The sequence below is a fragment of the Micropterus salmoides genome, unplaced genomic scaffold, assembly GCF_014851395.1.
Source record: "Micropterus salmoides isolate LMB-PRFRI ecotype aquatic unplaced genomic scaffold, ASM1485139v1 Ms_hic_scaffold_3, whole genome shotgun sequence".
Classification (NCBI taxonomy): Eukaryota; Metazoa; Chordata; class Actinopteri; order Centrarchiformes; family Centrarchidae; genus Micropterus; species Micropterus salmoides.
Genome location: NW_024042261.1, coordinates 34959310 through 34984803, shown reverse-complemented (window position 1 = coordinate 34984803; position 25494 = coordinate 34959310). Strand labels below are relative to the sequence as shown.

General features: G+C 41.4%; 4 protein-coding genes across 4 annotated transcripts; 1 reads left to right on the top strand and 3 right to left on the bottom strand.

Annotated features, from left to right (window-relative positions):
• The first annotated feature begins 188 nt into the window (after window positions 1-188).
• On the top strand, window positions 189-5037 carry si:dkey-182i3.11 (insulin-like growth factor-binding protein complex acid labile subunit). The gene is made up of 3 exons (XM_038693123.1): window positions 189-352; window positions 801-1028; window positions 1523-5037. Exons 2-3 carry the CDS (start codon window positions 813-815, stop codon window positions 3398-3400), a joined length of 2094 nt encoding a protein of 697 aa, XP_038549051.1. The 5' UTR covers window positions 189-352; window positions 801-812; the 3' UTR covers window positions 3401-5037.
• A 1208-nt stretch (window positions 5038-6245) lies between these two features.
• Window positions 6246-12947, bottom strand: LOC119882838 (gastrula zinc finger protein XlCGF26.1-like). Its single transcript, XM_038693124.1, has 8 exons — window positions 12678-12947; window positions 11478-11576; window positions 10526-10742; window positions 9646-9716; window positions 9036-9161; window positions 8442-8721; window positions 7480-8225; window positions 6246-6607 (listed from the first exon to the last, which is right to left on the bottom strand). Exons 1-8 carry the CDS (start codon window positions 12831-12833, stop codon window positions 6341-6343), a joined length of 1962 nt encoding a protein of 653 aa, XP_038549052.1. The 5' UTR covers window positions 12834-12947; the 3' UTR covers window positions 6246-6340.
• A 2546-nt stretch (window positions 12948-15493) lies between these two features.
• On the bottom strand, window positions 15494-20195 carry LOC119882836 (zinc finger protein 2 homolog). The gene is made up of 4 exons (XM_038693122.1): window positions 20003-20195; window positions 18767-19100; window positions 17440-17502; window positions 15494-17341 (listed from the first exon to the last, which is right to left on the bottom strand). The coding sequence occupies exons 1-4, from the start codon at window positions 20126-20128 to the stop codon at window positions 15867-15869; spliced, it is 1998 nt and encodes a 665-aa protein (XP_038549050.1). The 5' UTR covers window positions 20129-20195; the 3' UTR covers window positions 15494-15866.
• A 71-nt stretch (window positions 20196-20266) lies between these two features.
• Window positions 20267-25077, bottom strand: LOC119882835 (oocyte zinc finger protein XlCOF6-like). The gene is made up of 4 exons (XM_038693120.1): window positions 24497-25077; window positions 23405-23763; window positions 22933-23002; window positions 20267-22784 (listed from the first exon to the last, which is right to left on the bottom strand). The coding sequence occupies exons 1-4, from the start codon at window positions 24897-24899 to the stop codon at window positions 21193-21195; spliced, it is 2424 nt and encodes an 807-aa protein (XP_038549048.1). The 5' UTR covers window positions 24900-25077; the 3' UTR covers window positions 20267-21192.
• Between the last annotated feature and the right edge of the window lie 417 nt (window positions 25078-25494).

Sequence of the window (25494 nt, the reverse complement as noted above, 5' to 3'; positions counted from 1 at the left end):
GGTTGTAAATAGTAGTAGTGGTTTAGCTACTTCTAAATCAGATTAAACAATTTCAATTTGGATAGGTGGAAATAGGTGGAGAATCTATATCATCCGCTCATTTCTTATAGTCGAGAAAAAGATTAACCGAAAGTTGTGGTGTGCTAGTGTGCAGTGGGGAGTTTTTTTGCCCCTGTTTTTGTGCATGACAGAAACTGTGATGTGCAGGTCTGAGATGCTTCTGCCAGCCTGACCAAGCTTTGCCTTTGTCGTTCTTAACCACACCTTCCTCTGCAACATATAAATCTCACAAAGCAGCGTCTACATCTGAGTATAAAGACAGTCTGCAACAAATCCCAACTTCTCATCAGTGGTAAGTGTTGGTTCTAATGCAATTACAAACGTTTATCAAAGCAACAATTTATACAATTTGTTTTATAAATAACCAGTGTCTTCGAAAGTGTTGCAAATGATAAATAGTACAATACAAAAATACTATTTATTATCACCAATAAATGTATTCTAAAATGTTTGCATTTCTTCTGGCAATATAAAGTTAATTTCTCCTTTTCTCTATCTAAATTGAGGCCTTCACAAATCAGCAAATTACGATGGGGACAAGGAAATGAATATCTTTAATGTAAATATATTATAAACTGAATTCTGCAGAAAAAAATAATATAATTATTTGATTCTCCAAAACCAAAGCAAACTTACGAATACAGTGACAAAAATGTATAATTTTTTGGCTGTATAAAACACTTTGCAATGGAACAATATTGTACTGTTTCAATTCCCCCTTGCTCTACTTGTGTTTTCAGCTGGGGCCGACCATGCTGGCAGCCTTAACTCTGTCCTCCCTGAGCGTCTTGGTGTGGGCGACTGACCTCTGCCCCCCAGCCTGCCAATGTCTCTGCAACCTGACCATAAGTATATGTTCGAAGAAAGGACTGGACCAGATCCCTGACCTGCCGGATGCCACAGAAAAGCTCTACATCTCATACAACAAGATACAGGAAATACCCAGGCGTGGGCTGGAGAAGCTGCAGGTACGACACATACAGCAGCCTGAAAACTGCTTTGTGTGATGCTTTTGAAAAGGATGCATCACAGTGGCATATTGTTTAGTGACTCCCCAAACCAATAGACCACAGCAGGAGAGTCCCGGGTTAAAGTGTACGTTAGACACATAGATGCCACTTTGTCTCTGTGTCCGTTAGCTTGTGTTTAGAGATTTCTGCCCTTAAGTGATCTAAAACAATATATGCTTTCTTGCAGAGAGTAAGATTAGAAGATAACACGATTTCGTATTTGTGCAGAAAGCAGCATGCTAGCTTAGCAAAACAAAAAGGACCATAACAGAATTCCACTATCAATTGTTGAAATTCTGCTTTTCAAAACCAAATTGCTGTCCCGTAGGCTAATCTCTTTTAAAACATAGGCTTCCAAGACACTTAAAGATGTTGTATTACCTTACAGTAGTATGTTGATATTGATATTTCTAAGAAGAACAAGTCTTCTCTCCTTCCTGGATATTCTGTAGGTCCTGGACGTGACTAAGAATCAGCTGAATGTCTCCCTCTACCCAATTTGGCCCAATATGACGAAGCTGTCTAAGCTCTTCCTACGAGACAATGGCCTGAAGTTTCTACACCCTGGTCAGTTCCTAAACTGCCCTGCTCTCCTCTTACTGGACCTGAGTGAGAACCAGATCAAATATCTACCAATCGGATTCCTCCGTGGGTTAGCTAATCTGAAGACGCTGAATGTGAACTTTAACCAGATTCAAATGTTACAGGTCGGTGGATTGGAAGGAGCCTTCAACCTCACTGAACTCCACTTTAGCCATAATAAAATAACTAAGATAGAGCAAGGTGTGTTCAAGAACTCAACTGTGTTGGAGAAACTTGTTCTGTCCAGAAACAGAATCACAAGTTTGGACGAGGCCAGCTTCAGAGGAGCGACGAGTCTAAAACACCTCGATCTGAGTGGCAACATGCTGACCACTGTTCCAGCTGAGGCACTGAGGGATGTAACCCACCTTGAGAATCTGCATCTACAGATGAACAGTCTCATCAGCCTTCAAGAGGATTGCTTCTCCTCTCTGAGCCAGTTAGTTCGTCTAGATTTGAGCAACAACAAGCTGACCACTCTGTCTGAAGGATCCCTGAGAGGTCTGACCATGCTGAGGGATCTGGATCTCAATCACAACCTCATAGATTCTCTTCCCGCAAAAGTCTTCAACGACCTGATCAGCCTTGAGTTACTTGATCTGTACAGGAACAGACTGACATCTCTTCCTCTTGAAGTATTCAGTAACTTGAACAACCTGGAAGACCTGCAGCTGGAGAGCAATCAGATCTCTGACATACAAGCTGGTGTATTTGATTCACTGTCCAAACTTAACGACCTACATCTGACAAACAACTGCATACAGAAGCTCCACCCTTCTCTATTCAACAAGCTCAAGTCACTGCAGAACCTGTACTTGGAGCACAACGCTCTGAGGCACCTCCCCAAAGGCCTTTTCCACAAGATGAGCAACATCAAGGAGATACACCTCGATGACAACCACATCAAGTCTCTACATCCCTCAGTCTTCCATGGCTTGGTGAGACTTAATTCGCTGAGTCTCTCTTGCAACAAACTCTCCTCTCTCCACCCGTACCAGTTCAGAGACCTTATCGGTTTAATAGATTTAAAACTAGATGAAAACCAAATATTTAACCTCCCCACAAGCCTGTTCATGAATCTAAAAAATCTTACAACACTGGAGCTGGACAACAACTGTATCTCAGAGCTGTCTCCTGATGTCTTTGTGGGGTTGATCCGCCTTGAAGAGCTCAAGTTGAGCTTTAATCAGCTCCACGACATCCCTCTCAACACCTTCCATCTCCTCCACAACCTCCACAGGCTTCTGCTAAAAAACAACAGCCTGGATAGTTTACACCCTCAGCTCTTTGCCCGACTGTCGAAGCTAACAGAACTTAACTTGGATGGAAACAAGCTGGATCACCTGCAGCCTGATGTGTTTCAAGGACTTAAAAACCTCCAGAAATTGAGTTTGAAGTCCAATCAACTCAGAGCACTGGAGAATAAGACTTTGGAGCCTTTAAAAAACCTTAGTGCTGTCTACCTGTCAGGTAATTTATGGAACTGCACCTGTGCACATATTCTCTACATCTGCAGCTGGGTCAACATGCACAGAGACAAACTCAGAGACCAGCCCATCTGCTTCTCCTCTTTGCCAAACTCCAATTCTTTTTCCTCACCTTTTACTGAAGATAAGCCGCTCTCGCAGGCAGCTTTGTTGTTACAAGATCATTGCGTTACAAGTGCTGCATCTGGCTCATCGTCTTCATTTCCTCTAGAAATGCTGAATCTGCTCATCATATCTGTCTTAGCCATCAACCCACTGTGACATCCCTTTGTAGTGGTTTTGTCCTCTCCTCGCTTTGCAAGTCTGTGCTTGGCTTTTATGTATTTGCACCCCAGTCTCAGTACACTGTAAGCTTTTCTATAGATACATTAAAAAATGTGTAAATCAGAATAATTCTATAAATTTCACCTTGAGGTCATTGAGTGTGATTATATGTGTCTGAGTAGTGGGTGAAATTTGCACCCCACCAGCCAATTGTTGTGTTTCCAAGATTTAAGGTTTTTGCTGCACAAACACTTTCTAAGGAAAGAAAAATAATAAGACATTTTCCCAGGATGCAAGTAGAACAGGAAAACTTTGACTCCATGATTAATTGCAAACACCATACAGATACAATACCCATGCTTTGGACCTCTAGAGTAGATGACTTACTGATTGAGCCACTGGTGAGAATTGGAAGACATACTTGAGGTAATGAAACTACACGTCTTAGACTGATTTTTTTATTATCAGTTTAATCTTCAAACTCTTAAAACAGTCAAAATGTTGGTGATAAAATCTGAAAGAAATCACACACCATTCTGCTGGTTTTTGGGTCTGTTGTCAATTATTTTGGTGCCGTTTAATCAAACACTGAGCAAAAAAGAAAATGTTATATGCATACTGTACAAGTACCTCTGAAATACTTGATATCGGCCATGTAGAGAATGTCTGTGTTGATTTTGGTCGCGTTTGAATGAAGACTTGTGGAGATATAGATGTTAATTAATTTAGCATATTATGTAGGTTGCAGTGAGGCAAACATTTGTCACATATCAGTGAATGTGCTGAAAAGTTTCAGCACTCTAGGACGTACAGTTGATTTTCTTAGTTGAAATTGACATTTGTTGTAATAGGCCACGCCCACTTTAAGAAATCATCACCAAATTTTATGCATCAACTGAGTAGTGACCACGGATCGTCTAAAATGAATATAAACTTTTTGCAAGTGTAGTGCCCCCTAGTGGAAGAATATCTCAGGACTGCTCAGCGATGTTCGGACCTAGCATCCGAACAGACGCTCCAAGTTTGGTTACATTTGCTTAAGCCAATTTAGTAAAATTGTATATACAGACATAAAATGTATGGAAAAAAAACTAATTCTTCCGCAGATGTCCGTAGATGATCCTGCCAAAGTTTTGGGTCGATTGGCCAAAATAGGTTTTTAAATTTTTAAATTGTTAATTGGAAATATTTAAAGTTGCTTATTGTAACGCCACCATGAGGCCACCTGCCTGGTGAGATTTCGTCAGGCGTTTTTTGCTGCATGAACACTGTTAGCGGAGAAAAAGAAGCTTAGCTGCTTGGATCCCTGATAATTTACTTGACCATAAAATCTGGGGATAAGGGATCAATGCTTTGATAGCACGAATAAGTGGTTCAACTGACTCACCATAAAATTACTCTATTCTAGCGATTTATATCAGTTCCTTGTTATGCATCTTGATGATAAAAAGAGTTAATGGTCTTACTTTTAACGCTGCGAGAGCTGAGTATGCGTTCGCGTTCATAAATATTAAATTGTTGAATGTTTTTGTGTGTGCATTTGAAAGTCAAAACAATAAAAACCTCATACTGTTTAATTTTCAATGTTTATCGGTTTGACTCACTCACAAAGTTAAGATATAACAAATAAACACTCGCAAGAGAAGTCACAGACAAAACATTATTATAAAATAACAGTTTTAGTATTGTTGTATTGTAAAAGCACACAAGACATCTTCATTTCCAAAAATTCATTGTTGTAATGTCATATGTTTATTTATCTTAAACAATGTTTGGAAATAATACAGGAAAAGCACTCTTCAAGTTGGTTAAATATCAGTCTTACAACTTTTGTTTGTTGTTGTTTTGTTGTTTAACAATCCGGAAAAAAGCTCATTCCAGTGTCATTCACACTTTTATAGTCTTAGATCAGGAATTTAATTTAACAGCTGCCTAAATTTCAGCTGCTAAATTTCACTTGTGGCTGCTGGTAATATTTTATGTGCCACCTATAGACTGTATATAAAAAGGTGCCACCTTTGGTAAAACATGGAAAATAATGAAAATGGCTTGTAAACATTTAAATCTATTTGCCACACTGATCACTGTGTCAAAACATTTCATTTAAACGGACAGTTTAAGTATTTTTTTTTTGAAGCCTACACATCTGATCTTTAATGAGAAGTCTGTTCACACACTTCTAGCTCTAACTCGGTTGGCTTTTTGTTGTAATACTCAGCTGCAAGAGTATTATGGGTTGATTTTATACCAGTACTTCTGTATAACAAGGTGAAAAAAGTTAATAAGCTGACTGTAAGCTTCAAAAACTTTCATCTGGACTTTTCTGGACATCTGCCAGCAAACTCTGCTTACAAATGCACCCAGATAAAGAACTTAAAGGTTCTGGGTAGATGCGAGTCCCTCCAGTGATACCATGATACTCCTGCAATGCACATTTTCAGTTATTCCCACAGATGCATGCTGCATTTTGTCTTTCCTGTGTCCATGTCTGTGTTTAATATAGGGTGACATGTTCCTTTTAAAACTCACCAAATACCTTTGATTGCTCTCCTTAGTTGTGACTGTTTGTCATTTACCAGCAGTTCTTTCTTACACGCACTCCCTAAAGTGCCGTTTTAAGAGTACCTTATTCAAGCTGCTTTACCGGTTTCACTCACTGAGAGTCTGTCTGGATAATAGAGTCAGATATGACATGATAGTGTACACAGTATCTCCACCTTTTCCACTTCAACCAAAGATTGTTAATTTATCTGTTCACTCTTCTGAACTCCACGCTGCATCTATCCCCCTATCCTTCCTTGAGGATGTCTTCACCCAACTTTATAAATCACCAAAACCCACGTTCACCGCAAACTCTTCCTTTATTCTTCAACAGCTACAGGGAAGCTTCTCCCATCCACTCTTGCACCAGGGCAGGTGAGTCCTCACAGTTTAGCTTCAGACGTAGAAACACTTGTGGTCCTTCAGGTTCCTCAGGTAGGAGAAACTCTTCCCACACTTGTCGCACATGAACTGTTTCTCCCCGGTGTGTATCTGTTGGTGGGCTTTCAGGCTGTTGCCCTGGTTGAAGCTGCGTCCGCACGTGTCGCAGCTGAACGGCTTCTCCCCAGTGTGGATTCGCTGGTGTCTGTTCAGGTTGCCCGTGTTGCTGAAACTTTTCCCACATGTGTCGCAGCTGAACGGTTTCTCTCCTGTGTGGACAACCTTTGGAGAGGAAGGTTAAAGAAAACTTGAATCATTTTCAGATGGAGGATTTAGAATTTTAAAAGTCTTGTATAAAGATTTACACCGTATTGAGCCTCATGCAAGAACATTTTCATATTCTCATCCTAAACCTCTCTTCCTTTTTATTTGAGAGTTTCGATCACACAAGTGCTCTAAGTCGGATCCAAACTGTCTTAAGTGATTTATACCAAATTTGGCCAGTTGTTTCAGTCTGATGAATGCCACCTATTTATGAGGAGGTGCGCGGCCATCCCTGTTTGAGTGAAACTTTAATTCATAAAAATGTCACCAAACAGTAAAAATAAGAGTTTCACACCGCAGAGCTTCAGGAACCGAAATAAGAGAGGAATCAAGGAGACAAGACAAGTCATTCAGATATTAGACAAGAGAATATTACAGCCTACAAAAGGTGAGGTCGGGTGCAACTGAGTTTGACATAAAAAAACTTTACCAAAATGGTCAATGTGTGTTTTTATTGTGTAATTTATTCAGCCAGGAAGTTAAATGTCGACAGGAAGTGTTCTGTGTCGTCACTGTGGAGTTTAATAATGAGTGTTGTTAAGCTTCCCTTTGACAAATGCATAACCAAAGTAATTATATTTGAGGTTTTATAATAAATTGCTAATACTTCTTCATCTCAGCATCAGGTAGCAAGTATCTGTTGTTACAGACGTGGTTTTTACTAATTACTAACAACTCACTAACCTTTTTTTGAGCTGTTCAAACATGGATGTTGATACAAACAAGCAACATGTTTTTGTTTTTATGTCAAATGACAGGGATGGGGGTATTTTTCACTTTACTTTTGCTGAATCTGTCCATTACAAAAACAAAAATCAATGCAAACCTACCTGATGTGATTTAAGACTGCTGTGCTGTGTAAACATGCGACCGCAGATGTCGCAGGAGAAGGGCCTCTCGCCGCTGTGCGTCTTCAGGTGAATCTTCAGGTAACTGGACGACTTGAAGCTCTTCCCGCAGAGCTCGCAGCTGTGAGGCCTGTCCACCGTGTGGTGCTGCTGGTGTGAGCGCAGGTCGGTGATGGAGCTGAGCCTCCGGCCGCAGAGCACGCACGTACACGGAATACTCGCCGCATGCGTCTGGAGGTGTTTACGAAGAGAGTCCACACAGGCCACCGTAGTGCCGCATGCTACGCATGCCAGCGGGTTCTCCCCTGAGTGAGAGGTCTTCTGGTGCATCTTCAGGGCACTCTTCTGGATGAAACATTTTCCACAGGTCTCACAGCTGAAGGGACGCTCACCAGTGTGTATCCGCTGATGGCCTTTCAGAGTGTCGGCCTGGTTGAAGCTCTTGCCACAGGTGTCGCACCTGAAAGGCTTTTCCCCTGTGTGTATGCGCAGGTGTCGCTGTAGGTTTCCTTGTATTGTGAAGCTTTTGTTGCAGTACTGGCAGTTATAAGCCCGCTCTCCCGTGTGGACCATCTGATGCATTTTCAGTCCGTGGGCTCGGTAGAAGCTCTTACCGCACTCTTCACAGCGAAACGGCCGGACCTCAGCGTGGAGACGCTGGTGGTTCCTCAGGAGCTGCTTCAGGGTGAAACCCTTCCCACAAACATCACAGGTGTGTGGTCTCTCACCTGTATTGTATTGTAAGAATATGGCATAATCAATACAGTTGTGTATGCTAGGTATATAAATATGTTTCCTATAATTATATGGATGTTTCTTTACAACATAGTTCAACAAAACAACTTTAAGGCCATAGTATGTCAGCTTCTTGTAGAGTCCTTTAGCCTCTCGTACTGTATTATAACAGATTTAGTTAGAAATGTAGCTTAAAGCTGAAAACTCACCTGTATGAAGCAGCATGTGCGCATTGAGGCTTCGCTGGAATGAAAAGCCCCTGTCACACTGAGAGCAGTGGAAGGGCTTCTCTGCGTTTGCCCCGTGTACTGCCTGGTGGGCTTTGAGCTGCAGCAGCTTGGTGAAGGTTTTCCTGCAGTGTTTGCAGCTCAGGGGCTGCTGGTTCTGACTCTCCTTCTTCGCTCGACCTCGATGAGACTTGGGCTTTACAACGCGTTTAGGTCTGGTGGCGTATCCTGGGTCCCCGTCATCTGGATCTTCTGGCTCCAACTGACAGAAACATTTTACAAATAGTGTATAAATTTCTTTTTCTTGATTTTGGCCAGTGGCCTTGGTGGACTGATGCTGATCCCATGATACACTAGCCAGAAGGCTTAACACAAACTGTCACACTCACATTCATGCAAAGGTAATTTAAGACACCATTCTTATTATGAAAAGACTTGTAGACCCTGTATGCATGTTCAATTATTTACATTATAAAAGGGGTACACAAACAGGCAAAAAGCAATAAAAAGTAGTACAACCAACAGATAAACAGACAAGAAACAAAAAAAAATGAATGAGGGATCCATGAAATCAACCTGGTAGTCTGGGTCATCGCCATCATCCTGGCCCGGGTCATCTCTGTACTGACCGGAATCAGAGGACGCCTGGTCAGCCAACGCCTCCAATCCTTCCTCCTTTATAATCACAGGCTGGACGCTGTCCTGAGAGGAAGACAGAATATTGACAGATTTTAGAGTCATAACACAAATGCATAATGTCTGGGTGTAAAAATACAAAGATGTGGGCCCCCTGTCCACATATTTTTGTGTACTTTTGTGTGTTTTTCATGGTTCAGTCCAGGCCTCTTAATTCCAATTAGTAGAAACCTCAATGATAAAACATACAATAGACAATAGTGTGCTTTCAGCTTTGATTCAATATGATTCATTCAATGCCCTCGTGCGCAAAGCCAGCTAAATAAAGAAATGTTTTTTCCCAGTTTGGTATGGAAGAACTTGACTGGCCTGCACGGAGTCCTGACTTCAACCTCATCCAACACCTTTGGGATGAACTGCAACATTGACTGTGAGCCAGACCTGATCACCAAACATCAGCGTTGGACCTCATTGTGGTTCGGAAATCTTACGGTAAGCGTTCAACAAAGAGTGGAGGTGTCGCATTTGGGTGTACAAGACAGGATTTTACCTCATATGTTCTGCCTTTCCACAGGTGAATTATTGGTGATCGCTTCACTCTGCCATCACCACTAGCCACGACTGTAAAAATGAAAAAAGATTCACCAGATTAAGTACAATGGAGACAGTGGTGACACAGCACACTACTCTTCAACGGCAAACCGCTCTCACGTCAATACAGCGTTAGAAGGAGGACAAACTGCTTCCTAACATTCCTATCGTCAATGACTTACGGCTGTTAATGTCGGTGGAACCAAAGAAAAATGATCTAAATGAGTGAGCAGTACAATCTACAGGCCTGTTGATTCACATTGTCTTTAAATAATTTAAGTTTAAGATTTATACTTACTGTTGCTCACATTTGTACAGTGGTAGAAGAACTCATATATTTTACTTAAGTAAAAAGGTAGGAAAACTTACAAATACTACATTGAAAATTTTATTTAAGTAAAACTATAAAAGTACAAGAATCACACTTCCTTAAAGTACCAAAAGTAAAATGTACTCATTATGCCGAATGGGCCATTTCAAAATGATATATATTGTAATTAGTGATGTATTAACTTAAATGTTGCAGCTGGTAAAGGTGGAGCTAATTATAATTACTTTATATCCTACTAACAGAAAAATGCATTAGTTGATTTATATTTTATGTTAATTATCTGAATTCACTACTAGCAACTAATAAAAAGTAAGTAGCATGAATACTCAAATACAGTAGAGGTACCACAAATTTGTACTAAGTGCCATTCTAGAGTAAAAGCACTTTGCTCAGCAGTTTCCCTTCCTTAATATCGCCAACATGTACAAACGCTACTTATAAGCAACACAACAAATTCCCCACTCGATGTTTGATGAAGAGAAGCAGCACAGTGAAGTGAACTCTTCACCTCTGCGACTCTTCCTCCCTGAGCGTTGGCTCTGGACTGTCTCTCCTTGTGCTGCTTTAGCCGGAGCCCTCCTGCCTTCCTTCAGTGAGCTGCCTCCCTCCGTCAGCTCCTCTGCCTCCTTCTGGCTTCCACTGCCCTCCAGCACCAGCTTCAGCTCCTTCTCTGCCACCTCCAGCCTTCTCCTCAGGTCCTCGAGCTCTGCAAAACCCTGTTTAGCCTACGGAGCAAAGACAAACTTTAAGCTTTAAAATAGAAATCATGATATGGTTTTCCACTGAGGTGATATAAACTTGTGAAACATCAGAGATGTTGTTTGTGCAGCGGTGGCTACGCGTTTAATGTTCATAATATTTTGAACTGTTGCGATTTTTTGTTTTTATGGTAAACTTTCTCAAGGAAGCTGAATCATCTCTAACCAGAAATGTTGAAACACTTAGTAGACATCTTAGTTTCAACTGGTTCTTCTCGCGTGTTTGTGCATCACACTATTTATTCTTGGTATTTGCAAAATTCAGGATCAACACTTGCATGGGCATTGGAAAACACTGTGGAACATCTAATGCTTAAACAATCAGATGATTAAAACAGATTAGTCAGCCTATTTGATAATAGATTAATCTAAAAACGACTTTACTTAAATGTCAGAATTGACATTTCTTTGACAAATTTGGCTTTTGGACTATTGGTCGTAAGAAATAAGCAATCTGAGGGACTGGAAATTTTTATATTATAGAGCAAGGATTGATTGATTATTTAACAGTACCGAATGCAGAGAAGAGCTGAATAGTGAGACTAAATGTGAAAACAGATTTGTGACAAATATAAATTAGAAACTAACTTCAGCATCAGGAAACACGTTGTAATAAGATCATGATAAAACGACATAATTTTTGATTTGATCGATGTTCCCACTGCAACAGGCCCTCATACACAAAACAGTGATATGACGTACTTCTAACCGCAGCAGAGAAGAGCATTCGTGGAAAAGCTGGCAGATCTTCTCCACAGCTTCTCGAGCCAGAGACGTCATGAAGACACGGAACTGGATCACCTGACATCAGAGGCAGAAAACACAATAAATCAATACTTACAGTATTTAGTCTCGTAGCAAAGGGTGAAATATGAAGTTGTCATTTCAGAAAATCATGGAGAGTGATACTTAAATATTGTGATTATGTTGTTCCTGTCTTCTTACTAGTATTTTTATTTTGTGTCATTGATGGTAAAAAGTACATTTATTTGTAATAGTTTTATCAGTTTAATAAAAACATACTAAAGCTCTTCTACTTACAACTTAACAAATGTAAACAAAGAGTTGCACGCTTTCATATGATTGTAAATAGAATCTCTGCAGGTTTTGCCAATTTACACGCTTGTATTTTATACACAATTTTAAGACAATACATTACATAGCCTGTTTAAAAAGTTAGATGTTAGATGATGAATGAGAGTGCTTTGTTACAACAATCGCACTAATCGTCTCTGTGGGGAATAGGCCAACAATATATTACACAATTCAGATCCATTACTTATGCAAAAGTATTAAGGTTAATTACTTTATATCCTTTAATAATACATTATATGTCATCATGTATCAGTTGATTATGTTTTAAATACCCAGAAAAGTAACTAAAGTCTCAAATACATGTAGTGAAATATAAAGTAGCATACAATGGAAATACTCAAGTACAAGTTGCTCAAAAAGTGTACTTGTACCTACAGATCTTGATTGAATGTATGTGTGTGTATGTTCTGTGAAATGACCACTGATTAATTGATCCTGCAGCTGCAGGTGAATCCTTCACGTTGGGTGAAACGTCTGTAGACATACAGCAGATAGATAGGCCCGGGCCTGCGGTCCTTCTCAAAATGGCGATCAAAGATGGATTCTTCTCTGCCGTTGTGCTGCCTTGATCAACCAGACTTACACATTTATGTTTAATTTAACCTCAATATGCGCTCCTCGCAGCGTGGCAGCCCGGCAGTGAGTGGTTCTTTGAGTGTACTCTTTAAAAACTAACTAAAGCAGCCAGCTAGCTCTTCTATTTCTATGATCAGCTGGTTGTTTAGGAGGGAGCATCAACAGAGGAGGATGTTTGTTTATTTATATTTTTTAGGAACACACCGAGACAACAGCTTTCAGCAAACCTACCTTTCCGTCCGCGGACCCAGGTGTGCTTTCAGTCACGCATGAAGACTCTTCTGCATGTGTTGAATCGCAGCCGCCGATAAGTTTGGTCATTTCTGCAACAGTCGCGTTGACCATTATTTCCAAAACGGCGCCCACCTGCGCCTCCAGATCTGACATTCTGACAAGTTATATATGTCTACTATAAACGCTGTTTCAGATCTGTAATTTAATAATGAAATAAAGAGCTTTTTGGTGCTACAATATTGTCGTTGCGGTGAATAAATACTCGTAGCAACACGGATCTTCCTCTTCCCAGTTTATGTTCTTCAAAATAAAAGCACACATTATTTCAACGGTCCTATTTATTCAGTTTTTCAGATGAAGGTAATGGAACTAGGAGGCAGTCTTTGTTAGTGTGACCGCGGATTCCTGCATCTTAACGACACAGCAGCAGTATATAAAAATTGCATGCAAGTATGCCCTTTCCAAAGTTTTATTTTTTAAATTTTTAACCGGATGTGTTAGTACGATAAGTGTGTCTGCCTTGACGCTGGTGAGGTTCACGGTTTGATGCGTCACTGCCCTCTAGCGGCCAAAGTACGGAGCTGCCACACTAACTGGGGCCAACAACATGTCAGTACAATCAATATAGTTCGATTACGTGTGATTATAACAAATAACAATATGGCCACCAGTAATTGCTAAACTATATTAGTAAAGTTTTTAAATAATAACTTTTTGCTATTGAGATCAGGCCAGTTGTAGGCATGTAGTATCGTAGGTGTTTACAGCCCTCTGGTGGTCAAACTCATGAACTACATCAAGGCATCACTTAGTCATAATAGAAGTATTCGTAAAAATGTTAATAGTGTAGTAAGTATGTGGTCTTTCTTATTAAAGACTACGAAGCCCTGAGCAATATAATGCAAACAAACAGCCCTGCAATATATACAAACATTTTTAATGTTTAAAAATATCCTGTTTTTAATTAATGTATTTCAGAAATCTGAAGTTAATTGTTTCAGACATGACTCTGGCGGTGCATTCAGAAATACAGGTCTTTTGCTGTCCTCCTGTGGTCACAGTTGGGAACTATGACAACACAAAAGCTCAAGTCAGGCATGATAACACTTGTTTAATAATGTGTGTTGCATTTTACAGGATGCCTCTGGATTGTTTGTAAAGTGTAATTTCCTTTCAAAATAAATTTCATGTTCATTTACATAGAAAATATACTTGAAAAGAAAAATCTCTGAATCGAAGAGAATGACGATGAAATGAACAGGTAGAAATTATAGACAATTAGCAAGACACCCCCAATAAAGGAGAGGTTCCGCAGGTGGTGACCACAGACCACTTCTCAGTTCCTATGCTTCCTGGCAGATGTTTTGGTCACTTTTGAATGCTGGCGGTGCTTTCACTCTAGTGGTAGCATGAGACGGAGTCTACAACCCACACAAGTGGCTCAGGTAGTGCAGCTCATCCAGGATGGCACATCAATACGAGCTGTGGCAAGAAGGTTTGCTGTGTCTGTCAGCGTAGTGTCCAGAGCGAGGAGGCGCTACCAGGAGACAGGCCAGTACATCAGGAGACGTGGAGGAGGCCGTAGGAGGGCAACAACCCAGCAGCAGGACCGCTACCTCCGCCTTTGTGCAAGGAGGAGCAGGAGGAGCACTGCCAGAGCCCTGCAAAATGACCTCCAGCAGGCCACAAATGTGCATGTGTCTGCTCAAACGGTCAGAAACAGACTCCATGAGGGTGGTACGAGGGCCCGACGTCCACAGGTGGGGGTTGTGCTTACAGCCCAACACCGTGCAGGACGTTTGGCATTTGCCAGAGAACACCAAGATTGGCAAATTCGCCACTGGCGCCCTGTGCTCTTCACAGATGAAAGCAGGTTCACACTGAGCACATGTGACAGACGTGAAAGAGTCTGGAGACGCCGTGGAGAACGTTCTGCTGCCTGCAACATCCTCCAGCATGACCGGTTTGGCGGTGGGTCAGTAATGGTGTGGGGTGGCATTTCTTTGGGGGGGGGGGCACAGCCCTCCATGTGCTCGCTAGAGGTAGCCTGACTGCCATTAGGTACCGAGATGAGATCCTCAGACCCCTTGTGAGACCACATGCTGGTGCGGTTGGCCGTGGGTTCCTCCTAATGCAAGACAAGACCTCATGTGGCTGGAGTGTGTCAGCAGCAGTTCCTGCCAGAGGAAGGCATTGATGCTATGGACCGGCCCGCCTGTTCCCCAGACCTGAATCCAATTGAGCACATCTGGGACATCATGTCTTGCTCCATCCACAAACGCCACGTTGCACCACAGATTGTCCAGGAGTTGGCGGATGCTTTAGTCCAGGTCTGGGAGGAGATCCCTCAGGAGACCATCCGCCACCTCATCAGGAGCCCAGGCGTTGTAGGGAGGTCATACAGGCACATGGAGGCCACACACGCTACTGAGCCTAATTTAGACTTGTTTTAAGGACATTACATTAAAGTTGGATCGGCCTGTAGTGCAGTTTTCCACTTTGATTTTGAGTGTGACTCCAAATCCAGACCTCCATGGGTTGATAAAATTATTATAAATTTGATTTCCATGGGTCATTTTTGTGTGATTTTGTTGTCAGCACATTCAACTATGTAAAGAAAGGAGTATTTAATGAGACTATTTCATTCATTCAGATCTAGGATGTGTTATTTTAGTGTTCCCTTTATTTTTTTTGAGCTGTGTGTGTGTGTGTGTGTGTGTGTGTGTGTGTGTGTGTGTGTGTGTGTGTATGTATGTATGTATGTATGTGTATATATATATACATACACCAATGCTGGAGCAAAACTGAATATATATGATATAGATGATTTAAATAAACCTTTATTTAAACAGAATCTTTTTTTATATCTTTAGTTGAGGACAGTTTACAATTACACATTTCAAGCCTGTGGCCAGAGTTTAATTAAAACTCTCATAATTATCAAAATACATTTTTGCAAGGAATTTTCGTGCGTAATTCAGCTCACAATTTGTGTTACTGGATGTGTAGCTGGTGGTTTAGTTTTAGCTCTACATCAGTTCATGTCTTAGTTCTAGTTAAAGCTCTGTGCAGCTGTTATGTATTTCTTTTACATATCCGGTGTGTTTTGTCCTGACAGAAATATCAATTTAAGATAAACCACAGGTGAGTCTCCTACCAGTTATTCTCACCACCGGGTGCTCAGTTTCAGGAAGTAGCAAGTGCGCTTCCTAACATTTTCTGGTATTTCTCAGAACAGTTGTGTCTCTTGAACAGCCTTGAGTCTGAAAACCCGAGTCCGCAGCTGCTGCAGGAATAGGGTCTCTCTCCCGTGTGGACCTGCATGTGAAACTTCACGTGTCCAAGCTGCCTGAACCTCATCCCGCAAACTTCACACTCGTAGGGCTTCTCCCCCGTGTGGATCCGTGAGTGCCTGAGGTAGTTGGTGTAGATCCTGAAGGCCTTGCCGCACAGCTCGCATATATACGGTTTCTCCCCCGAGTGCTGCAGTTTGTGGGACTTTAGAGACTGCAGGATGATGAACCTCTTCCCACATACGTCACACCCGAACGGCCGTTCTCCCGAGTGGATCCGTTGATGGTATTCGTACGTAGCTTTGTAGAAAAAGGACTTCCCACAGGTGTCGCAGCTGTATTGCATCGGACCTGTGTGAATGAGCTCGTGTCTTTTAAGCATACTCTCTGTGTCAAAGCTCTTGCGGCAGGTCTTGCAGCTGAACGGCGTCACATCTACTGTCGTTCGGTCCCGTCGGTAGATAACTCTGCGGTTACCTCGCTCTCGAGTTCGCCTTCTGATTACCTGCCCGTGTGTCTCATCGTGAGTTACTTTCTGGTGTTTCTGAAGCTGGCAGTTGTAAAGAAAAGTCTTTCCACACAGGTCACACATGAACGACTTTGAGGCACCGTGAAGAAGCATGTGTGCTTTCAGCTTGTTGTCCTGAATGAAACTCTTCCCGCAGACCTCACATTTGAACGGTGTTACACCCGTGTGGATACGAATGTGTCTGTTCAGGTTGTGCTGGAGGGTGAACCCAGCTCCGCACGTCTCACATGTAAACATCTTCCCTCTGTGGACCGACTGGTGCGTCCTTAGCGATTTCCTCTTTACAAAAGCTTTGCCACACACCGTGCATTTGTAAGGATGTTCACCACTGTGAATGCTTTTATGGCACTGCAGCGTGAACGCGTACCTGAAACTCTCCCCGCACTCTGAGCACTTGTGCGGCTTTTCAGCAGTGTGTACGACCTGATGAGCCTTGAGGTTGCGTTGAGTTTTGAAGCCCTTCCCACAGGTGGAGCAGATGAACGGCCTCGTGTCTGTGTGTACAAGCTGGTGAGCCTTCAGGCGCATTTTTGTTTTAAACGTCTTCTCGCAGAGCTCGCACGCGAAGGTAGCAAACTTTCTCTCCTCGTGCCGCAGCAGGTGGAGCTCAAAAGTCGACGCATTCCTGAATTTTCTCGGGCACTGGTCGCAGGCGAAAGGCCTCTGTTCTTTGTGAGTGTTCATGTGCTTCATCAGATGAAACTGCCGGTTGAAGCTCTTGTTGCAGACGTCGCACACAAAAACCTTCCCTTTCCTCCTGACTCCTGCTTCCTGCGTGCTTTGGCTGCCAGTGTTTTTGGATTTTGCCGTGTTTGTTGTTGTACAATCGTCCGCGGTGTCTAGACAGGAGTGGAGAAGATAAAAGCAAGAGTAACATTTAGAGAAACACACACGTAAAAACTGGAATTTTATATTAATCTGGATTACTAAATCTCACCTTGTCTACCGGCTGTTGACAACTTTGCTTCAGAGTTCCCCTCCTTTGTTTCCTCTCCACCATCTAAACAACAAATTAATAATAAAGAAGAAACAACGACACATTAGATATTGCTGTAGTCAAACTAAAAATACTATAAGTGTTCTGTCCCATAATGATGAGAAACTCTGTCCGGATCAAACTTTCCTCCAAACCTACATGGGGCTGGACAACAACACAATAACAATAAATATCACATTATCATTTTTTTCAATAACAATAAAACAAATGTTCAATAAATATTCAATAAATGCTTGATTTTATTCAAATGAATCACGCACGAATTAGGACTTAATTTTTTTTTAAAGATGTTTATTTTGTTGAGGAAAAAGGGCTGAATATTGCATCTGCATATTTGTTGACAAAGATTTTATCATAACTGTTTTGAATGTTCTACCTCAGGTTTGTGAAGTGATCCACTGTTTGGCATCAAGCGTTGATCATAAAGAAAAGTTTAAACCACAATTAACAAATAAAATACAAATTAATAAATCAACTTTCACTCAGGAGCAAAAATTAGCCTTTAAACTCGAAAGAAATAACGATTTGATACTTATCGTGATAATTATTGATATCAAAAGATATCACGATTCATTTTATCGTGATAATATTTTTGGCCATATCGTCCAAACTACATGGAAATAATATTTTCTGGTGATGTGAAATCATAAAATTTCAGAGAATATAAATAAAAACACTCTTTCTAAATGGCAATAAAGGTAAGATAGTAACCACTGTTGTTATCATGTGTTTCTTATGAAAGAAATATTTATGGAAAACCACTGATGAGTTCAAATAACCTACTGGATTTTATGGGGAGAGTGTTTTTACTGTTGTTGATATATATTTGTGTTATATATTATGTTTTGAGGCAGCAGTAGACCACGGAGGGGGTGGTGGTGCAGTAGATAAGACGTATGTCTTTGGTGTGAAAGATCCGGGTTTAATTCCCCAATGTCTCCATGAGCAAGACACTTATCGCCAAGTTGCTCCAGTGGCGTGCGACCTCTGCGACATATATAGCAATTGTAAGTCGCTCTGAATAAAAGCGTCAGCTAAATGAATAAATGATCTAAAAATTACTATTTTTGTCAAGGGAGTCTGGTGGCTTTGACAAGAGCGATACAGTGACTGTTTCTAGTTAAAAAAAAAAGGATCTTACTCCTCTGTCGGGATTCTTTCCACAATGCTGTCAGACTGGACTAATTTAAAATAAGGTCCAGGTTTAAAATACTGCAGTTACCCTTTCATACGTTGTGGTGAGTTTTTTGCTTTAATGTAAACTTACCAGCATCATGTCCATCCTGCATCCCAGCAGCAGGCGATGCTTCTCCCTCTGATAATTTATCTGTTTTTCTTATTAACTTTCCAAACGGCTTCAAGGTAAAGATCAACCCGCTCTGCTCGAACAGGACCGGGCAGCCGTTCAGGACGTTTTCTCTCCACATTCTGGCATTTTCAAAGTTTCCGGTCACAGTCTTCAGCTCGCTCTCCAGCCGTCCCACTTCGGTCTTCAGAGTCTTGTTGTCGTTGAGCAGCGTTGAGGACAGCTGGGAGAAGACAGCGTTGATCTTTCTCGTTGCCTCCCGTGCCAACATTTCCACAATACTGTCAAAATCTGGCTGTGAGGATTAAAATAAAGCAGTACAGTAAGTTTTAAAATATCTATTAGGCTTCAGTAGGTTTGATGTTAGATGTATTTACCGTTGACGTGTATCTCCTGTTAGTACCAGCAGCTCATACACAATCTGTATTCCTATACTTGCTGGAAGTATCATTAGGAAAAAAAGTACTTGTGTGAAGTTAGTTTTAACTTCTTTATTTACAGTAGGCTAGTTTAATCCAATGGTTGGGCTCTTCCAAAAGGACCACAAGTCTAATCTGAAGGACTGAGAGATGATTGACGTACAAGTTCTGCATCACAATTTATGTTTACCTTTTCTTTTTTTTGATTACATAACTTTTTTGTAAAATATAATTTAATTAGACCTCACCACAAAATTTCTCTGTAGTGTAACATCTTATTTAATCTTAACAAATAATTTGTATTTTATATTTTAAATTTCTCTTTTTTTTTTTTTAAATGGAAAACGATGATTACAGATACATGTAACATAAGTAAAATACTTTAGTAGAAGGTAGCTAACGTCACCTCGAGCACTAAATGAAAATAGTTAACGTTAACTCAAGTAAATTAAAGTACAAAAAAACCCCGAATTGTACTGACTTGCAGGTTAGATTTTATTTTATATTAACATTTAATTACTAACGCGCGGTTTACCAGACGCCATTAGTACAAAACAATAATGAAAAAGACCCTAATAAGAGCAAGAATCTTAATATTTATATGCCAACGTCTCAGGTTCCCCAGAACTTTTAGCTAGTTGCTCTTTTGTGATGACAGCCCGCCATCTTTGTTTCGTCTCTCGGGCTCCATCTCCTCCCGCTACTGTTTCTGACCCGCTGTAACTGACCGTGTCCGCGTGCACGAACAGTGCGTCCGAAATACAAACCGCTGACTCACCTTACGCCTTTCATTTTGTTTGGTGGAATTATCTTCATTTGGATTTCCGATAACATCAATGGCGGTCTTAATGGCGGTCTCCATGATGGATTTGGTTTCTGAATAAAACACTAAATTCTCTGTCATTTTACCTTGAAAGTTAACAGCTGACCAACAACATCGCAGAGAAACAACAGCGCAGTTAGCGCCACTAATTCCGGAAATGGAAGTATAACAGGTTAAAAAAAAAAAAATATTTCAAAATAAAACACGCAGCTCAGTTGCTTCGATTGCAAATATCCTTTAATCCCAATAACGAACGAAAACACATAATGCAGATAAAACACAGTAATTTTGCAATGAAATGTTTTTATGTTTGAAAAGAATTACGTGTTAATTTACATTATATCGGGTTATTAGGAATTCACAAAACATAAATTAATACAAAATGGTAAAATAAATCTTTCAAAATAACAACAACAACAACAAAAAGAAATGCTATTCAAAAATGACAGCAATCTTCACTTTAATATTAACTCAGCTGGTGAACGGAGTTATTTTTAGTCCTAATTTATACCTTGAAAACATGAAGCAGGCACCGTTGCTGCATTTTGTTATCTTAAAAAACATTTAGAGGTATCTTACCTCAACTCCGCTTTGCCATGTTTAAATGGCCTCAATGTTTTATAAAGCTAAAACAGTAGTATCTGTGTTTCCAATGTTTTTAAAAGCAGAGGTTATTGAAACAAAAAGAAAAAACATACTCTAAATGCCACAAACAATGCTGCTAACCTCTACTGTGAATACTCAGAATGAGATTAGACCTGCGACTATTGTTACTATTAATATGTTCATTGCTTTTGATCAACCCACCTCAACTCTAGCATTTCAAGAGGAATTACAAGTGAGTTATCAGAGCCCTCAAGAGTTGAAACTCCTTAGTTGACAGCCAAAAGAAAAGCTATCAGAAGACAAGCATCTCTTTGCCACGAGCAAATCGTTTGTACTTAATGATCGCAATAACTGACCTTATTTGCTGTTCCAGGTCTCATAAACCGATTATTTTTTATCAGTGTCACTCTTGTCCAGCATTGCAATGTTTGTTTTATTTTTATTTTTTTAACCACAGAGCCAGACACAAGATAATTTTTGTTTCCCTTAACACAAACAAACAGGGCTATTTGGGCTTTCTGGCGTACAACGTGCATCACCTATGAGCCGTCACAGCTGTGCTTCTTGAGCTGCCTTGAATCGGAGAAGCCCCGGCCACACTGCTGACACGAGTAGAGCTTCTGCCCGGTGTGGACCTGCATGTGGGACTTCAGCTGATTTGACTGATGGAACTTCTTGTGACAGTACAAACATTCAAACTGCTTATCACCACTGTGGATCCGCAAGTGTCTGTAGAAGTTTCCGTCCGTTCTGAAGGCCTTGCCGCACTGGTCGCACTTGTACGGTTTTTCACCAGTGTGAATCCGCTCGTGCTGCTTCAGACTACCGGCATGGAAGAATCTCTTCCCGCACACATCACAAACAAAAGGCTTCTCCCCCGTGTGGCTTCTTTGATGATAGCTGTAAGAGTATTTGTTATGGAAAGACTTCCCACATATGTTGCAGTTGAACTCCTTGTGCTCACTGTGGCCTCTTTCATGAAGTTTGAGGGAACCTGCGGCGCTGAAGCCTTTCAGACATATTTTGCAACTGAACGGTTTTTCAGACTTGTTTTGCCTTCTAGTCTGTAAAAATCTTTGTGAGCCGTCTGTTTCCTCGTTCCTGTCAGCATGCACGTACCTCTGGTGTATCAGCAGCCTGCAGTTGAAGAGGAAGGTCTTCCCGCACAGATCACACATGAAAGGTTTTCTGGCACCGTGGATGAGCATGTGGGACTTCAGCTTGTTGTTGTCTGAGAAACTCTTTCCACACTCTTGGCAGTTGAACGGCTTCTCTCCTGTGTGAATGCGAAGGTGCCTCTTGAGGTTGTTGTTCAGGCTGAACCTCGCTCCACATATGTGACATGTGAACGGTTTCTCCCCAGTGTGGACGACACTGTGTCTCTTCAGAGCAGTGCCGGTCCTGTACGACCTGTTGCACACAGTGCATATGAACGGCGTGATGCCCGTGTGTTTCCTCTTATGCACAGTCAGGGAGTGAGCATACTTGAAAGTCTCGTCGCACATTGTGCATTTGTATTTTTTGGTATTCGTGTGAACCATCTGATGAAAGCGAAGGGTGTCTTTACTCTTGAATTCCTTCCCACATGTTGCACAGCTAAACGGTCTTTCTTCCGAGTGTACGGCCATGTGACATTTCAAATGGACAGACGTCTTGAAAGTCTTGTCGCAATGCTGGCACTTCAACATTTGCTTCCACTTCTCGTGGCGTAACAGGTGGTTTTCCAGAGACTGCTGGATTCTGAATGTCTTCCCACACTGATCGCAGGTAAACGGCTTTGGTGGTTTCAACAGCTGGTGACGCTTGAGGTGATTTTGAAGCGACAGTTCTTTTCGGTACGATCTTTTACACCGAGGACATGGGAAGGGCAAGGGTGCTTTACTTGCCTCGTGACGCAAAAGGTGATTTTCCAGAGACTTCTTTTCAAGGAAACTTCTGCCACACTGCTCACAAGGAAAAGGCTTATTGTGGACCTTCATGTGCTTCTTCAAATCACTTTTCCAATGAAAACTGACATCACAAAGCTCACAGGAGAACTGCTTCACTGTCCGCAACTCTGTCCTTTTCAGACGTCTTCCCTGCACTCCACCTGGCTTGATCTTTTTCTCTTCGGTGCTGTTGTCAGTGGAAACTGTAAAAGGAGATAAAGAATTTACAAAACGTGCCATTATTTAAAAATGTACCTTCAATAGTTACTTTCTGTATCCTCTATTTATTCAAGTTCCTTTCCAAACTTTGTTATGTTCACATCCTGTAAGAAGCAACAAGTCTAATCATACCTTCTTCAGTTTTATAAGTTGGTCTCCTCATCCTCCTCGTTCTCCTTAAAGGTGCCTCTTCGACAGATTTCTATGATGCAAAAGGAAATAATTTGAGTTGAATATTAGAAAGCTTGTTGCATGCAACCGACAGTGAAAGGTGTCCTTAGCATTACACTTTCTATTTAAAAAGAAACACAACACTAGGAACACTACAGGGTACATGCTATGGCTCAGTCTGTTGTTTAAAGTCATAAAACAAAAGCCTGTTTTGCCTTTAAATTACACACTGTATCTCCACCTGTGTGGAAATAAACACCACTGATATGTATACAGACAATATGACATGTCCAAATTCAGTATCTCCTGAAGTAAGTAAATAAATAAAAAACAGCAGAGAAAAATAGTTCAGGTTGGAGCTTCTTAACACATTTTTGCTTCCAAACAAATCTAGATTTACAGAGTTGAATCAAAAGCAGCACAGAAACACAACCTTTTCCTGTGCATAGTCGACACCACTGACAGTGCTGGAGTCTGGACTGGGGACGTCTTGAGGTGTTGACCCCGGCGAGGCTGCTGGTGAAAGGATGCACTGTGTTGTTTCCATCGTTTCGGAGACAGCCGTCGATGGCGTGGGGGGCTGGGTGACAACTTGGCTGGAAACCAACAGCACGGTGGGAGGGCCGCTGACTCTGCCAACAAACAACATCGGGGCTACTGCAGGTTGAGGGACAGTAGCAGATACGGCGGTGGAGCTGGGAAAAGCTTCAGAGCTTCCTGCTGAAACCAGAGGAGGGTTCGAGGTAGATTCCTTCGCAGCAGGACTGGTGGAGACCGACAACACTGGTGCTCCTGTGTGGAGTCAAAGACACAGAGAGACTAATGTCAACCTCACTTCATAAATTAGTTTTCACCATCTGGCTCAGGATATCTAGAATTTATCTAAGTGGAATAAGGCAGCATCTAACAATTATTCTCACTGTTGATTATTTTTTTAATTAATCAATTAGTTGTTTGGTCTATATAATGTCAGAAAATGATGGATAATGACGGTCAGTGTTTCGCAAAGCCCAAGATAAAATCCTCAAATTTGTCCACCAACGAAATACTCAGTTTACGGTCATGGAAGAGTAAAGTAACCAAAAGATCACATTTATGAAGCTGGTATCAGATCATTTCTCTTTAAAAATAATTACTCAAAATCATTAATGAATTATTAAAATAGTTGGCGATTAATTTAATCGTTGACAAGTAAGATTATTCTTAATCGTTGCAGCTATTATGTAGAAACTAATAACCTGGGACATGGAGAAAATAAATAAATTGTACTTAATTGTCTCTTAAGATATTGAGCAACACTATTTTCCAACAGATAGTAGACCAATCAATTGATCAACAAGTGGCACGTTAATTGCTAATGGATTTGTTGTTTACTATAGTCTGCACGCACAACCTTCATGACTTTGTTGAACCCTAACATTTCCTCCCAGCTCACAGTTTTTAAATGTTTTTAAACTCAACCTAACTGACTCCTGTGATCATCAGACTGATCGATCGATCGGGTTGATCGATGCCTGCCTCTCACCCATCAGTGAGCCGTGGGTCGGGCCTCCCTGTGTCTTGTTGCTGCCTTCACTGATGCTCTTCAGCTCCTTCTCCAGCTGCTCCATCTCTCTGCCCAGCTGACCCACTCTGGCCTCCAGCTCCTGCTCCAGCTGCCCGGCTTTCCTCTGCAGCACGTCCTCCAGCTGCTCCACTTTGGCCCGCAGAGCCTCGTTCTCCTCGAACAGCTCCGAGGAGAACTCGGCGAACACTTTGTGGATCTGAACCACCAGACACTTCTCTATCTCCTGGACTTCACCGAGCTTCGCCTCTTCCCACGCCGTGTTTGGCGCCTCTGTCGCCAAGACATCCCTGAAAACAGACACGGTCGCCTGGATGGCGACTTCCACGATCGACGCCACTTCGGTGCCGAACCTCGCCTCCATTTTTCTTCGTCAGTTTAATTACTCAGCCCGCTTTCTCTGCCAGTTCGTGGCTCATTGTTTAAACCAAAATTGTAACTTAAATCAGAGTCAGCTGGACTTTGAACAGAGCAACTGTCTTTCTTCCGTATGAAAGTAACGCTCGCTGTCCTACATGGCGGCCTGTGCGTTCCTTAAAAGCATCCGTGTTGCGTATCCGCATCCGGTGTCACGTCTACATGTCAAAATAAAAGCTCCAAAATTTTAATTTACAAAGAGAGGAATTCAGTTTAAACGGAATATATACACTCACCGGCCACTTTTCTTTTTTTTTTTTTTTAGGTATACCTGTTCAATTGCTTGTCAACACAAATAGCCAATCAGCCAATCACATGACAGCAACTCAAAGCTCAAATTATCTCAAACTGGTTTCTTGAACATAATGTAAACACTGTACTCCAGTTATCCAACGAGGGTTAAAATGAAGGGCAACTGGACTTGGTTGAAGATACTGGAAGACGTTTCGTCCCTTATCCAAAGGACTTCTTCAGTTCTGACTGACTGGCAGGGAAACTCAGCTATTTAACCTCAGTGGTGTCAGTACGACACCTGGGTCAAA

Bases quoted from the DNA above. Each gene is read 5' to 3' on its own strand.
- LOC119882835 (XM_038693120.1), bottom strand. From the start codon at position 24,899: ATGGAGGCGAGGTTCGGCACCGAAGTGGCGTCGATCGTGGAAGTCGCC. The intron at 23,764-24,496 runs GTGAGAGGCAGG...GACTCCACACAG, and splicing joins GACCCACGGCTCACTGATGG to GAGCACCAGTGTTGTCGGTC. The intron at 22,785-22,932 runs GTATGATTAGAC...CTCCTTTTACAG, and splicing joins AACTTATAAAACTGAAGAAG to TTTCCACTGACAACAGCACC.
- LOC119882836 (XM_038693122.1), bottom strand. From the start codon at position 20,128: ATGACAGAGAATTTAGTGTTTTATTCAGAAACCAAATCCATCATGGAG. The intron at 19,101-20,002 runs GTGAGTCAGCGG...TAATCCTCACAG, and splicing joins AACAAAATGAAAGGCGTAAG to CCAGATTTTGACAGTATTGT. The intron at 17,342-17,439 runs GTGAGATTTAGT...ACTCCTGTCTAG, and splicing joins GTCAACAGCCGGTAGACAAG to ACACCGCGGACGATTGTACA.
- LOC119882838 (XM_038693124.1), bottom strand. From the start codon at position 12,833: ATGTCAGATCTGGAGGCGCAGGTGGGCGCCGTTTTGGAAATAATGGTC. The intron at 10,743-11,477 runs GTACGTCATATC...TTTGCTCCGTAG, and splicing joins CTTCTCTGCTGCGGTTAGAA to GCTAAACAGGGTTTTGCAGA. The intron at 6,608-7,479 runs GTAGGTTTGCAT...TCCTCTCCAAAG, and splicing joins GCAGTCTTAAATCACATCAG to GTTGTCCACACAGGAGAGAA.
- si:dkey-182i3.11 (XM_038693123.1), top strand. From the start codon at position 813: ATGCTGGCAGCCTTAACTCTGTCCTCCCTGAGCGTCTTGGTGTGGGCG. The intron at 1,029-1,522 runs GTACGACACATA...GATATTCTGTAG, and splicing joins GTGGGCTGGAGAAGCTGCAG to GTCCTGGACGTGACTAAGAA.